Here is a 16,891-nt window from a genome sequence, read left to right as displayed (position 1 = left end):
CCTCATGTGTCTACAGCAATTTACTTACCTTTGCTGTCTTCCCTCTGCTTCTCTCCTCTGCAGCGCACTCTCTACTATGAATGACACTGACGTGACTTTAGGTCATGCCAGCGTCACACTGATGAAAGCTGCAGGAGCTGTATGATTGGCACTGGGCTGTACAGGCTTTCTACTACTTATGCTCTGCTGGCTGTCATATAATATGACAGGCAATGGCGCAGGAGTGCAGAAAGTCTGTACATCCCATCGGAGGACAGCCACTGTCAGCTGGGACTTATGAAATCTGGAGCTGGCTCAGCAGAGCTTATATGTCCAGTCTGCCCAGTTTCCACTAGGATTTTCAAGATGCCCCAAGGAATTTGCCTATGCTTAGAGCTGGCTCTGGGGAGAAAAATAATTGTTGTGCTCAGTGACAAACACTGCAGGCTCACCACTTCCTTCTAAAGTTGCTGTAAAGGTGGGTACACACTATACAGATAGTCAGGTGCATAAATATTGGGACATTGACAGAATTTTCATATTTTGGCCTCTTTTCACCACCACAATGGCTTTGAAGTGAAACAAACAAGATGTGCTTTAACTACAGACTTTCAAATTTAATTTGGGGGTAATTACATGCAAATAAGGTGAACGGTGTAGGAATTACAACGGTTTCTATATGTGCCTCCCACTTTTTAAGGGGCCAAAAGTAATGGGACTATCAACTCAAAAGTTATTTCATGGACAGGTGTGGGCTATTCCCTCTTTATTTCATTATCAATTAAGCAGGTAAAAGTCCTGGAGTTGATTCTAGGTGTGACATTTGCATTTGGAATCAGTTGATGTCGACTCTCAATATGAGATCCAAAGAGCTGTCACTATCAGTGAAGCAAGCCATCATTAGGCTGAAAAATCAAAACAAACCCATCAGAGAGATAGCAAAAACATTAGGTGTGGCCAAATCAACTGTTTGGAATATTCTTAAAAAGAAAGAACGCACCGGAGAGCTCAGCAAGACCAAAAGACCCGGAAGACCACGGAAAACAACTGTGGTGGATGACAGAAGAATTATTTCCCTGGTGAAGAAAAACCCCTTCACAACAGTTGGCCAAATCAAGAACACTCTCCAGGAGGTAGGTGTATATGTGTCAAAGTCAACAATCAAGAGAAGACTTCACAAGAGTGAATATAGAGGGTTCACCACAAGATGTAAACCATTGGTGAGCCACAAAAACAGGAAGACCAGATTAGAGTTTGCCAAACAACATCTAAAAAAGCCATTACAGTTCTGGAACAACATCCTATGGACAGATGAGACAAAGATCAACTTGTACCAGAGTGATGGGAAGAGAAGAGTATGGAGAAGGAAAGGAACTGCTCATGATCCAAAACATACCACCTCATCAGTGAAGCATGGTGGTGGTAGTGTCATAGCGTGGGCATGTATGGCTGCCAATGGAACTGGTTCCCTTGTATTTATTGATGATGTGACTGCTGACAAAAGCAGCAGAATGAATTCTGAAGTGTTTCGGGCAATATTATATGCTCATATTCAGTCAAATGCTTCAGAACTCATTGGACGGCGCTTCACAGTGCAGATGGACAATGACCCGAAGCATACTGCAAAAGCAACCAAAGAGTTTTTTAAGGCTAAAAAGTGGAATGTTATGCAAAGGCCAAGTCAATCCCCTGACCTGAATCCGATTGAGCATGCATTTCACTTGATGAAGACAAAACTGAAGGGAAAATGCCCCAAGAACAAGCAGGAACTGAAGAAATTTGCAGTAGAGGCCTGGCAGAGGCCTGTGTGTGCGTGTCTGCAGACCGCCCATACACACCTGCCGGTGGACTGATATGTCTGCAGACATATCTGTCCATCGGCTGTGCAGCACAGCCAATGTGATATGTCGGTGAACGACGACATTCACCGACATATCGCAGGTACTGACTGGCCGACGGGCAGCAGATATATTGGCCGACCAATTGATCGGCCAATATACAGTATATGTCAGTGTGTACACAGCATAAGAAGCAACTGCTACTATTATTTTTCATTATATAGCAGATGGTACAATCCTAAAACCGTCAGATCAGGTCCTACCGAGATGACCTTTACAATGTACTTTTCTTACCATGTGTGTGCACTCATTTGCACAACATTCACTTTAAAAAACCAGTATGTTTTTTAAACGTGTTACTAAACATAAAGTATGGTGCTCCAGATTCTAATTAGTAAGAAAAACCCAAGTGTGTGTGTGTGTGTGTGTGTGTGTGTGTGTGTGTGTGTGTGTGTGTGTGTGTGTGTGTGTGTGTGTGTGTGTGTGTGTGTGTGTGTTGAATATATAACTTTCCATAATGAAATAATCCAAACAATCCTACATCATCTTTCATTAATGGGTGGTAGCCAATCTTCTTGAGCCAGTGCTCACAGTGGGCCAGTATACAGCGGAATGCCATACCACCACTTTTCCTACATATATATATACACTGTATACACATAACGCAATAATGGCTGATACACAGAGATAAACAGTTGTCACTCTTGACATGCAAAAAAAGAAAATATCCCCACTATGAACTAAGGGATACTCGCAGGGCCAGTGGTTGCAGTAACCGCTGTCCCTCCTAGTTATATTCCCGGCATTTTGTAGAGATCTTTCACATTTGTGAAAGCTTTCTCCCGTGGAAGCTGACACTGCACATGCTCCATGTCAGTTCCTGCCGCAGGCCAGAGGCTGCAGGAGAGAGATTAGAAGATCTCTCTCCTGCTTGTAAGCCTCTGTAAGCTTAAAGCAGTTGGCACTATCTGAAGATGTTGTAAACTACCAGGGCCAAACACTGAAAAGCTGAGTCAGACAAGGCAACAGCCTGCTGCGAGCTGACACAGGCCAGGCAAACAAGCGCGGCCCCAGATGCTTTAAAGTGTACCGACCCAGGGGGAATTGTGATTTCTCTAAGCAGTGGTGTCAAATCCTCAACCAATGCTCCTTTGATTTGATATTACTGGTAAAAGAACAGTTGAGCTCTCACAATGAAAGTTTAGACAGAAATTTCTGCATGTGAACAAACAGGTTTTGGGGTACTGAAGTCTGATGTGTCAGTTGATACAAAGCAATTATTTCCATGTTTAAATCTGACTAAAAGATTATAAAGAGAGGGGGGTTTATCAATGGTTGCAGGGGTGTAACTAGGTATTTAAAGGCCCAAGAGCAAAACTTTGTAAGGGCACCTATGTGCCCTTACAAACTTTTGTAATAAGGCTAGCACCCTTATTACATTGGTTAGAGCATGGAGTCTGGCATTGTAATATGCACAGCAGTCAGAGGCACAATATAGGTAAGTCCTGCAAATATTTACACTGTGTAGTGCAGCTTCGGTTCATTTTTGGGGCGTGGGTCCCCCTGGATTGCTTTGGCTGATCTGTTTCAGGGCACCGCATTATAACACATTTTTCCTTTATGACACATTTTAACCCTTCACTGTTTTTTTATTATAAATGTACTTCACTTTTTATTTTCATTCTTTATATGCAGCCTGGCTGCTCTTAACTATCTCTTTTACACTGCACTTTTCTTAGTATGGTGGTGCCCTGGGGCGGCTTAGCTGGGCCAGTTTGGGGGTGTCCTGCGCTCTGGATTTGAATCCTAGTATGTTAGGGACCTACCCGACAGAGGTTACCCGGATGCGGTGGGTAGGCCCATAACCTTGGCCAAGATTATGCTAAAAACCTCTATTCATTGCAATAATGTATTTATTTATATACAATCAGTTAATTTGAAATTGTGAATCTGATCACAAACTTAGGGATCTATTTCTTCAATTTAAAAACAGGGTTTTAGCTGGAGAATGCCTAAAATATAGAGAAATATAATTTTTCTATATTTATTATGAACAAAAGTGCAGAGAAGTCACTGATTTCTCTGCCTTTTAATTTGTTTTTGCAGCCCCCTTAGGTTTTAATGAGGACTGCGCACAAATGTTATTTATATAGCTGAGCGAAGCGATCTCTGAATGGCGTCATGTCTCCTTGTTTCTTTTGCCTACTCCTCCCGGAACATATGTTTTGGCTTTCCCTCAGATATGTGTAGGGACATTAAGCGAACACTGGGCCCTATTTAACAACGATCCTGAATACCAGCTGAATATTTTGTTTAGTATCGTAGTGATATTAATGAATATGCCACTGGTATTCATCATTACTTACCCATCCGCCAAGGTCCAGTGACATCGTCCACTCACCTGCTGGCAGCCTATCGCTGCAAGTGATGGGCTACTCTGTTATGTGCATGGGTGATGGTCAGTCTGTGCATGTGCATGACTCATTAACCCATGGGGACCCAGCAGTGCCTGGAAGGCTTCACTGCCATGTCCCCATCACATCGCTCTCACCATCTAAAGATGGCGAGCGCGATGCAGTCACAAACAGCGGTTATGTTAGAAAAAGGATGACATAACCCCTGTAGCGAGTGCTAAAGGGGTTATGCATCGTTATTATTAAATGGGACCCTGAGTTCTGGCTTTATTTACCCATGTCTTTTTCTCATCAATCAGAATCCAGAGAGTTGCTTTGTCATATCCCAGAGCAATAAAAAGGCATGAGGTGTTTCTATTTTTGAATTTAAACTGAGATTTATGACTTAAATATGAACCTAGAAGTACAGTCCTTGTAGGCTTTCCAATATTACAGTGCAGTAACACTTAACAGTCCGGTGTCACAATATTATTATGCATTTCCTGATAAGAAATGGTATTGGTTTTATAACTGGTAACATATTTGCTTATACTGTTTATGCACTTTGTTCTGTCCCAGGAATCTCTCTCTAGCCCGCACAGCAGGCGAGTTGTTATATCTAGGGAAAGCCACCTGGGAGTAAGCATAGCATGCAGTATTCCCTTGGGAGAACATGGTCCTGATGGAAAATAACATAAGAACTAGTGACATACTGGCTTTAAAAAGCTATATATGTTTGTATGTTTTAAGACCCAAACTAAGGACAGCAGAGTTGATTGTTCTCAATATATTTCTTTATTAGCGGTGCATGCCTGCCAGGAGAAATAGACTATATTTTAATTACTGGTACATTATTTATATTATTATTGTAAAGTGAAGCTTTGATGATCTAAATCTACAGAGATGAGTGGGGACTGTGCATACCCAGGTACTGATTACCTGCTAGGCGATATAGGCCGCTGCCTTGGGCCTAAGGGGCTTGCCAGCTGCCTGAATTATGATGATTTATTTATTTTTACTTTTTTAGACTGAGGCCAGCAATGTCTGTATTTTGGGGGGAATGGTCTCCCGATTGTGTTAGGACAGTGCTGTCCAACTTTTGTATGAAGAGGATGGCTATAGGACATGATATGGCAGAAAAGTGCTGATTTTGGATGCATGGTAACATAGTCAAGGCCGTCTTAACAGAATTGTAGGCATTGAGCAAAGCAGTGCACTGGGGCCCGACCCACTCATTCACCAGAATAAAAATGTACACTTATTAAAATCAGGCTTGCCTACCCTCCCGATTTGGTCGGGAGCCTCCCGAATATCGGGTGCCGCTCCCGACCCCCCCATCCACTAATAGAAATCCCCACAGCGGTGGAGGGCGATGACGCGATATGTGCTGAATCGCGTCATCACGGCCCCGCTCACTGCTTCACAATACCTTTAATGATGGCATTGTGAAGAGACGGCGGGGCCACGATGACTCGATCATGCGGCTCCGCCCCAATTCATCATAAGTGTCCGGCCACGCCCCCGTACTATGCAGGCATTCAGCTCCCTCCCGGAAGGAGGGAGCTGAATGTCGGCAAGTATGATTAAAATTAAACCTTTAGATTTATTGGTACTTTCAACAAAATCAATGTTTAAAAATAAAAAAAACATATTGTAAAGTGAGGATTATGGACTCTACATCCCTCTTCTCTTCTCCAGCTTGCAGTGCAGCTGTGATTAATCCTTCTCTGTGGCTGCAGGCTGGGAGGCAGGTAGAGAATGCTGCCTTGCTGCTCTGATTTGCGTAACTCACAAACCTAGCTGCTGGGGAGCAACATTCTCTGCCTGCCTCTCAGCCAGCGGCCCTATGCACGGAGCAAGCAGTTGCACGCTTCATATAGATGCCCCCTCCCGGCCCAGCCCGCCCCTGCTCGAAGGCCTCTAGAATTGTGAGGCCTTGGGCAGCTGCCCAGTGTGCTTATACATTAAGATGGCCCTGACCATAGTCCCTTACTCATATACAAAGACCTGTGTCCATCATCACACTCTCATGCCCACCCAGGGGCACCGAGAGGGGGGGAGTGGATACTAATTGCCCGGGCTTGCTGGAGGGGCCCAGTGGGGTCCGTGCTGCTGTGTGCTGGGCTGCAGAAGGAGGCTGCTGAGAGCAGCCGCAGCAGTCTCCTATGTAGAAATCCTATAAATAGTAAGAAGGGCGGTGCTGTGTGTTGCTTCTCCAAGCAGCTTCTAAAGGGAGGTAGTAAATCTCCGATTCAGAGAACAAATGCAAAAAAAGCAGCGCTGATTAAAAGTAATACAACTATGTAGAATTTAATATTATGAACTAGAAAAAGTAACAATAGCTAGATCTTCAGTATATAAGCGCATTATGCATAAAATCATATACTCATTCACACATCGATGTGGATAATAGTAAAACCCTGTAGGCACTAGTATAGGCAGTTCATATGCACAAAACAGACTCTCAGCAGTTCAATACCAGTAACGACAGTTACTGCGTTGGAATTACTTACCTTGATACCATCACTAATTGGGCAGCACAGATGGTGTAATGGTTAGCGTTACTGCCTCACAGCACTGAGGTCGTTGGTTCGATACCCACTATGGCCCTAACTGTGTGGAGTTTGTATATTCTCCCTGTGCTTGCGTGGGTTTCCTCCGGGTACTCCGGTTTCCTCCCGCACTCCAAAAATATACTGGTAGGTTAATTGGCTCCTAACAAAATTACCCCTAGTATGTATGTGTATGTGAGCATGTGATGGGTAATATAGAGTGTAAGCTCCACTGGGGCAGGGACTGATGTGAATGGCCAAATATTCCCTGTAAAGCGCTGCGGAAAATGTGTGCGCTATATAAATAACTGGTAATAAATAATAATTAAAAATGCCTTCAGACTAGACCACAAACCGGTAAATACTATATGTAAAGCTGGACTATTGCTGCCCTAAGGACTTCTACTTAATCTCTAGCTATCGTTACTTTGTCTAGTTCATGATATTAAATTCTACATAGTTTTATTACTTTTATTTAGCGCTGCTTTCTCTGCATTTATTCGTAGCAGTCTACTATGCCTGTGGGGGGAGAGATCACACTGATCGCACCCCTTTCCTGGCTTTGCACCGGGCTGAGGTGCTCACAGCAGCCTTCTCCCCAGCGCCGCTACGCGGCACTGCAAAAAAAAATTTTTTAATCCTAATGGGGCTTGGCCGCGCCTTACAACGATTAGGCCACGCCCCCAGGCTTGGCACGGCTCTCAGCACCCCAACACAATCTGGTGCCCAGCATTCCAACAGAGCTTCAATAAAGTATTTCCTGATGGCCAATACTGCAGCCGCATACCACCCAGTGTCCAATGCCCAGTACTAGTTCCATGCCTGCCATGGATATCTTTGTACCCAGGACCGTGCACCAATAAAATATTCAGTTGGCTTCAACTAATGAATCGGTATATATCAGGTGTGTGATATTATTGGTGTTGACATATGTTTTACTATTGGCGATGATATGACAGAGTAATAGTATACACTAGCGGATCCCATTGAGTCACGAAATAGCCCTGTACTTAACCAGTTTATCAGTAATGTGATTTGTACAGCCGTACTCAAAGTTATGCATTTACAGACTCTTAGCATGGAGCGGAGCTTGTGTCGAGCATAGAGGACACCAGCCAGTGACTGTATGTGAGTAGTGGTACTTGAAAAAACGGTATCTGTATGCTGTGGCTGCCGGTATCTCCAGGTATATAGCAGGGTCTCACAGAGCTAAGTGGAAGATGTCTGTGTCCCACTTATTATTATTATTATTACCAGTTATTTATATAGCTCAGACACATATTTTGCAGCGCTTAACAGAGAATATCTTACCATTCCCATCTGTGCCTGCCCCAGTGGATCTTATAATCTATATTCCCTACTACATGCTCACACACATACAGACTATGGTCAATTTTGTGGGGAGCGAATTAACCTACCAGTATATCTTTGGAGTGTGGGAGGAAACCAGAGTACCCAGAGGAAAGCAACGCAAGCAAAGGGAGAATATACAAACTCCACACAGTTTGGGCCGTAGTGGGAATCGAACCCATGACCTCAGTGCTGTGAGGCAGTAATGCTAACCATTACACCATCTGTGCTGCCCCAGCCATACACAGGTAACAAGATGGCGTGGTGCATGTGCGAAATTACAGAAGGAGACCATCTTGGTAAAGATTACTTCAATTTATGGGCATATGGAGTAGCACTCTAAATATTCGAATTTACTCGGTTCTTATCGCCACATTACCGCATGTTCGGATTAGTTCAGATTTCTTTTATTGGCTATCCAAAACACGTGAGTAAATCTGAACCTGCTTATCCCTAGTATATAGTAATCCGGCCTCAGGCTGCGTATTGTTCACAATGGATAATTTATGCACGCCGATGCAACGGCGTTGAAATGCACTGGAACGTCTGCAATCGGCCGACCACCGTCATCACCCAGAAATGGCACTTCCTGTCAATCACTCTGCAATGGGTCTGCGTAGCCTCTGTGATCGCAGTCCCGATCGCAGTTGCAGGTTCGCACATACGTATGCGCAGAATGCAACAATCGCACGATTGCGTGCGTATTAGCAACTGCGATCCTTGCTGAATCAGGCCCAGTGATCAGTATGTATTAAATGTATGACATTTGTATAGTGATCAGTGTGTATCAAATGTGTGGCCTGTGGATAGTGATCAGTGTGTGTCAGATATGTGGTTTCGGTGTGACCTGTGTATAGTGATCAGTGTGTATCAGATGTGTGACATTAGTGTGATCTGTGTATAGTGATCAGTGGATCAAAAGAGGGAGGCTCCAAAAAACTATCTTGCCGTGGGCCCCATGGGGTCTTAATCAGGCTCTGCAAAAAAAAATGAGGGGCTACAAAGTTAAATCTAATACCTTATGTGAATTCTCTGTCCAGTTACTTTTGACTGGTTTCTTCTTGTCAACTTCATCAGCATCTGTCCGATAATACTTATTTTATTTCTCCCAGTTGTACTGAGCTTTAGAAATAAATCCTTATTCCAGTTTTTCAGCAATCTTACTGTATTGTGCACAAATTCATAATATTAAATGTAATAAAACATGAGCCAAACACATCAATGAGTTTAAAAAAAAAATATTTTTATAGTATAAAGATCATAGAGAAAAAGGTATAAAAGAAAGAGGCACAGTTGATCAAGTTATATGATCTTGAAGAATGTTGGAGTATATAACTGTTCATCTCCCTGGGTGCTCTTTATTTGCAGATATCATAAAGTTAATGTAATGCAGCCTTGTACTGCATCCAGGAAATATCTATATATTTACCTTTTATGGCAATTATGTTTTATTACATGGCATGCATGAACTACTCTTGCGTTATCTTACAGTTACTCTGATGAATAATGTAAGAACTATCTTCCTGGCATGCTAGGAGGGGGGGCTTTCCATTCCCCTAACACACATACTTTACTAACATTTGGCAGGAATTATATACTGTAGTGCTGCTGTGTATATATAATTAAATACATCAACAAACAAGTTACAGAGATGTAAATAAAATGCATTGGACCCCCTTCGTATTTGGAGGACAATTGGGACTTGTCCTCCAAATCTGTATTTAAATAGACAATGATGTCACCTACTCTTCCTAAGCACTGCAGGAGTTCAAATGAAGTGATATCTTAACCTCCATTGCTGCTTCGTGGTGCTGGAGCCCCAGGGATGGAGCAGGTTTGATGACTCTTCTGTAGCCAGCAGCACAACAATGTCATTAACCTCAGCCCCCTCTTAACAAAAACAATTAAATCAAAAGTAAGATGCCAGGAAATGGGGAGACACAATAATAACAGTATGCAGAATCATACAAAATGAAGAGTATGAATTGAACTGATACCTAAATGTGCACCCTGGACAAAGATGATAAATATCGTCATGGTTCCAACTATTAGACAAGTCTTCACTTTTTATTCACTGTACATCCTCTTTTAAGTGTACACTGCTTGCTCTTCCACTGCCATAAAATTATCAACCAACCTCGCCCCTTTCATTCACAACATACCATCTCCTACGATTCCAGTACCTATGCACTGTAGGAAAGCTATTGCATTAAAGGGTTATCCCAGTAGCTTTAGCGGTTTACCATATCCATTGCCTAGACTACTACGGCAGTGGCCAGGTATTTTCTTTTCATTGACACCACACCATTTACATAATGCAGCAGGTTCTATTATGACTTCTACGGGGGACACATACTGAAACCTGTAGAAGACAGACAGGAGATGAAAGATCCACTGCATTAACACCACTGACTGGATGGCCACAGTGCTCATCTGATCAGGAAACAGTTGTCACTTTATTTAAGGCATTAGGATCTCCCTGTCCTACCCATCTAAAGAATTCCACCAGAAGACCCTAGTATGTTTGACAATGTGTGAGTCACCTACCTCTGAGAAACTTCGAGAGTTCTAGGTTGGGATCATTACCTTCTCTATCAGTATGACCAAATAGGTCACAGTTGAGCCAGGTTGATCTAAACTGGAAACGATATTCACAGAAACTGTATTTGCAGACTGATTGCATGAGATATGTCAACATTCTTAAGTGACAATTGTTTTAAGCCATTTTCTTGATTTATATTTTGAATGAATCTGTTGTATATGTTTTTTCTAGATTCTATAACGCATTACAAGCTGCATCCTCTAGAAGACTACCTCTTGGAGCAGTGAGATTGCAATTCACAGCAGTCTCTGTTGGACTTAATATTGGAACACAACTGCGAATAAATTAAACTGCTGGTTTAATAATTGCTAGCTATCCAATGAATTTTTATTTGTATGCCTATGGTGCTTTTATTGTTTAACTTGTAGATTATGAACAACTTTTCAACTGTTTGTAAATTATTTGAATATTTTTTGCTAATAAAATACATACATAGGGTAGATTGTTTCCATATTTTGTATGCTGAATTCCTCTGCTGTTAATATGTCCGTAGGGAATGATCCTATCCATCTAATAGAAGTCTACAAGCACTGCTTTCATGTGCAAAATTGTACTAATTCTGTCATCAGATTTTTTTGTAGCAATTTATATAAAAAAGAACATGAACAAGTCTGCAAGTAATAAAATAGATACATATAGCATATTCCAAACATTAATAAATAAGCATTATAAATAAACATACATTCACTGCAGAAGCTTTCACTTCTGGGACCGCCATCCACATAGAGAATTAGGCTCTGACTACTGAATATGAAGAACACTTTCTTTGGTTATTAATGCAGTCTCTATAGCACTTGTACCCAAGAACAGAATAATAATCATGTATCCTGGAGAAGTTCATAGTCATTATACTGACTTTCAATAGGTCAACACCATAATGGTGACTTTCATAATGTCAACATGCTTATAATTTCACCTTCATAAAAACACCTTCAAAATGCTGCTAACTTCCAAATGTCGACAATAGAAATTAAAGAGTGCGGCTAAAAACTGGTTGTCGACATTCTAAATATGTGGTCATTTTGTCTGTTGACATTAGGGTATCTAGATAAACCATACAAACCCCCTGGAAGAAGCAAAGCAATACTGAAGCCATGACCGGTAATGGATGCTGAGTCCTCATTGCCTATTTACCCCTGTGTGACCCAATGGAAGACTAATTAATCAGAACCTTTCCCCAGGACTATAACTCTGCCAATTAATGAGAGAGTGAATTTGACCCAGACGCAACTTTTGATAATGAACGTGAAAGGTCCTGGGAATTCTCAAAGGCTTGGACAAATCCAATTCTTAACACACAGCATTGGGTCCAATAAATTTAACTAAAGGCTGTTTCAGCCTAATATGAGTAGACAGCCCGATTCTGTGACCAAGTTTAAATGTATATATTCTTTGGTTCTTTGACTTCTAATCCTTCTTTGGAGAAAGCCGCCTGAACTCCATTTAAAAATTTGTTTCAACCTACTTTATACGAGAAATTTTTTGGTTTTCCTGAAAAAAGGAACACACCTGAGCTTTAGGGGTTCTATGTCAAATCAAGTCCCAGCTCAGATCCCTTTTGGAGTTCCAAGAAGAATTGAGTCCCGGCTCAGGTCTGCTGTAAGTTCGGAATTCGTATGTAACAAACAAATCTGTTTTGAATTACATGTAAATAGGTTCAAATTACATGATTTTAGCTGTTTTTTATCACTTTTAAAGCAATCCAAAACTGAATCCGAACCAAAACACTTGAGGGTGGTTTTGCCAAAAACATGGGGTCCACAAACATCTCTACTTGAGATTTCTGTAATCACAGACTGTAATATCTCTGATAAGAATGTGGCCTGGCAAAGGAATAAGATTGACAATCTTACTGAATCGGTCTACCACTACCTGCATTGTAGTAAGACACTTTGGTAATAGTAACACAAAAATAAATTCCATGTAAATGTGTGACCATGGCTTATCAGGGATAGGCAAAGGCATGATTGATTGATCACTTTCACCCTTACATTGAACACACACATATGACATGTTTTCAAAAACTCTCATAAGAGATTGCCACCAAGCAGAACAAGACTTGTGGGGATTTCAACGAGTTCACTGCTAAATTTAAATTTAAAGCAGCAATCAGGCGATTTTTCCTTATAAGTGATTGCTGCAATTTCAATTTGCCCAAATTCTGCTGATTCTGTAATCTGGGAACCTGTTACATACAGTATTTTAACAGTTTTACTGATACCAGTATGACCAGAGATCTTCCTCTCGTGTATCCCTCAACATGGCTGCTCTTAGGTTATTAGGAGAAAAAAAGGATGCAGATAAATCACAAGTAAGACCCGCAACAATTTTGTCTGCAGGAATGATAGAGGAGCATAGAGGATGCACCCACTTCACAATTACAGTTAAACTTGGTAAAGATACAAGGTACAAAAGGAATAGGCAAAAAAAGGTGGCAAATAATCTTAGGAAAATAAAAACGATCAGAGGGCCTGATTCAGCAGCGTACGCAATTACATATGCCCATCGGTCGATTGTTCACTACTGCACATGCATAGAAGCCGCACTGCACGTGCACTGTGATCACACTGCGATTACGCAGGCACAGAGGAATACAACAGGCAGTGGGCTGGGCTGCCTGTTGATGCTGGAGCATCTAAGGAGCTGAGGGAATGGGTGAGGCGCTGGAGATCTCTAGTAAAGGTAACTAAGGGGGGCTGCTTTGGAAACAATGGGAAGGGGGTCGGATAGCTATGAGTGGCACTGGTATAAGTATACTATAGGGAGGGGGCCCGCATAGGGATCTATAGGGGGGAGCTGCAATGAGAGACATGGAGGAGGGGGCTGCAAAGGAAGACACATGGAGGGGGCTTGCAAAGGGAGCGAAACGGGTTTGCAATAAGAGACATGGAGAGGGGCAATAGGAGTGAGACAGAGGGGGCAATGGGCAAGAATAGCCCAGTTTATCTTTGTTTTTTTGTGATGGGTGACACTGTATACCCTTAATTTTAGATCACAGGGGCACCACTGTTTTAACAAGACTTCATGCAGTGCTTTTCTGTTCTCACAGAGGGATGTTAGCTGCACCATGCAATCAGGATTAACAGCACTCATGCCTAGACAGGTAGGAGCAAGAGGCAACAGCATGGGCATAACTACAGTATTGTGGTTGCAAGGGGTGCATTTGTTTAGGGGGCCTGGTCCCAGGTTATGAATTTGCATACCAATTTCCCAGATTTGCCTGCTAAGCAATTAGGTTTGATCCAGTGCCCAGCCTTAATTGTGTGACACTACATTTTTGGTGAGAAGTGTGTATATAGTGGATGTTATAATGGGAAGAAGGGACTGTAATGTGACATAATTTGAACTGAAACGGGATCAGTATGAGTTACCGCCGGACCCAAATACCGACGCCAGAAGACCGACAGTGAAGATCCCGACAAGGTAAGTAAATTTACTATTTCTAACCCTTTCTCTAACCCTCCTTTAGGGGTGCCTAACCCTAACCTCCCCCCTGTAAGTGCCTAAACCTAATCCCCCATACCTGCAGCCTAAACCTAACCCTCCAAGGGGGTGCCTAACTCTAACCTCCCCCCGGGGGTGCCTAACCCTAAATCCCCTTCCCCTTGCCTAACCCTCCCGGGGGGTTGCCTAGCCCAAAGTCCCTCCTGGGAGCCCCTAATCTGACCCCCCTCCCCCGCGGCTGTCCACGCCCGCCGCCCGGCTTACCTTCGTTCAGTATGCTGGGCGTAGGGCTCCCAGCGTAGGGTTAATGATAGGCGTTGGGATTTCAACGCCTATCATTAGACCCCTGCCGGGATTTGACAGTCGGCAAACCGGCAGTCGACATATCGACCGTCGGCTTCCTAACTACATCACACTGAAAGGCACTCTAATGTGGTGTCATAGTATTAGCTGATGGGATGTGGTTATTCGGCCGATGGCCGCAAGGCCGCTGGTCTCAATCCCGACATCGGAATCACGGCAAGGGATTTAAGATAGACATTGAAATACAGATGCCTATCTTAATCCCGACACCGAAACGCCAGCCCAAATGAAGGTCAGTCCGGGGTACCCTTAGCGTTACCCATGGGGTGGGAGGTTTAGGATTAGGTGAGTCTAGCAGGATTAGATTTGGGGGGGGATAATGTCTAGGCACCCCTAGGGGGGAGGGTTAGGTTTGGGCACCCCCAGGGAGAGGATTAGGTTTAGGCATTTCCCCTCCCCCCGGGAGGGTTAGGTTTAGGGAGCGGTAATGTTTCTCACCCCAAGGGGGAGGTTAGTGTTAGATACCAGAGTTTGTCACCCCAGGAGGGAGGTTAGTGTTAGGCACCAGAGTTTGTCACCCCAGGGGGGAGGTTAGTGTTAGGCACCACTAAGGGAGGGTTAGGGGGGGGGACAGGGTAGGGTTAGGGTACTTACCTGCCCCAGTTGGGAACTTCATCCTGTCGGGCTAAACAGCCGCCGGTATTTAAATACCATTCCTTAGCTGATATGCGCTGTCAAAATACAACTTTCCATCTGTAATTGGTCCAAAAAAGCCTACTCACAACAGATTGTACTAATTGTAAAATCTCTAATGGTAGGTAAGTCATTTTTCAGAAACTACAGGTACACACACAAGAAACACATACACAGGTACAGACACTGGGCATACATACACAGGTACAGACACTGATCACACACATACAGGGACAAACACACATGTAGGAGAGCCATCACTAGGGAATATAATTTGGACAGCAATACTGGGGTCTCCCCCTGCACTGTTACCGCTGTTTGTATGGTGTTGCTTATAAGAAGCACAATTTTACTTCTCGTATAGGAGCTACATAGAATCTGCCTTCAACTTAAAATAACTTATTGTGATTGCTTCAGGACAGAATTATTTTATTGCACAAAAAAATTTTAAGATTTTTCAAGACTGGAAAGAAATGTGGAGGGAAGAAAAGGATGAGGAACCACAGACCAGTGGCAAAGTTTTGAAGCAAAGGAAGCATCACAGATACGGTGATACTTACCTAGACCTTGCAAACTAAGAGGCCATTTAGAGCAAAATAACACTACCATGGCTAAGAAACCACATGATTACTACACCAGAAAGCTAAAAGAATTCAAAGAATAAAAAGGTACATTTTTTAAACAAGCATCCATACCAAGCAATGCTCTGCTTGCATCCTACAAAGTGGCATATAGAGTTGTGATGTGTAAAATGCCTCTCATCATTGCAGAAGAACTGATTTTACCAGCTGCAGTGGATATGGCCAACATTATGGTTGGGGAATCAGTGGGAAAACTGTTTTATCCAACAATACCATCAGTCGCAGAATCCAGCATGTGACTGAAGATCTGAATAACCAATTAATTTAAAAAATGAAAGGGAAAGAATTTGTGCAACAACTAGATGAGGCCACAGATAGCAACAAGGATGCTTAAATGATTTGCCACACACGCTTTGTAGATGGTGACAATATTGTGGAGGACCTTCTCTTTTGTAAAAGTATAACCGCAGATATAAAGGCACAAGACTTGTTTCAGATCATTGATACGTTTATGAGTGAAAACTAATTAGACTGGACCAAGTGCTTTGGTGTCTGTACTGATGGTGGTCGCTCTATGTCTGGCTGTTATGGAGAATTGCAGGCACTCATATGAAGCAAAGCAGCTGATGCATTGTGGACCCACTGGATTATCCACAGGGAAGGCCTTGCCTCAAGGCAACTGAGTCCTCCATTGAATGCAGTCATGGAGAGGGTGTTGAAAGTCGTGAACCTCATAAAAACTCGACCACAGAAAGCAAGGTTTTTTTGTTTTGTTTTTTAAATTGTGAGGATATGGGCTCTGAGCACACATCTTTGTTGTACTACTGTAGCTCACAATGGCTCTCCCGTGGCAATGTACTTTCCAGTGTCTTTGAATTACGTTAGGAACTCTACTCCTATCTCGTAGAAGAAGTACACGAGTGTGCCAATAACTACTTGGATACTGAATTTTTGTCCAATTTAGCATATGTACCCCAGTGATCTCTTTGACAAACTGAATACATTGCATCTCTCTCTATAGGAAGCAACACCCACATTATTAAGCTCTCAGAGACGGTATCAGCTTTCAGGAAAATAATGCTTTTATGGAAAAGAAAATTAAATGAAGATGGTTACAGTGACTGTTTCCCAATGTTGCATCTGTTTGTCACATCCA

General features: G+C 42.7%; 1 protein-coding gene across 2 annotated transcripts in view; it reads left to right on the top strand.

Moving 5' to 3' along the window:
- Positions 1-11,143, top strand: part of MCPH1 (microcephalin 1) — a 289,635-nt gene extending 278,492 nt beyond the window's left edge. The window contains exon 13 of one of the 2 annotated variants that reach the window (XM_088479695.1): positions 10,886-11,143. In XM_088479695.1, coding sequence (XP_088335821.1) covers positions 10,886-10,894 — 9 coding nt within the window. In that variant the 3' untranslated portion in view covers positions 10,895-11,143. The remainder of the gene's footprint in view (positions 1-10,885) is intronic. The other variant, XM_088479694.1, reaches the window with a different exon arrangement.
- Positions 11,144-16,891: the final 5,748 nt, after the last annotated feature.

Source organism: Taudactylus pleione, unplaced genomic scaffold, assembly GCF_031769625.1.
Source record: "Taudactylus pleione unplaced genomic scaffold, aTauple2 ptg000244l, whole genome shotgun sequence".
NCBI classification, from domain to species: Eukaryota; Metazoa; Chordata; class Amphibia; order Anura; family Myobatrachidae; genus Taudactylus; species Taudactylus pleione.
This window is presented reverse-complemented; position numbering and strand designations above follow the sequence as displayed.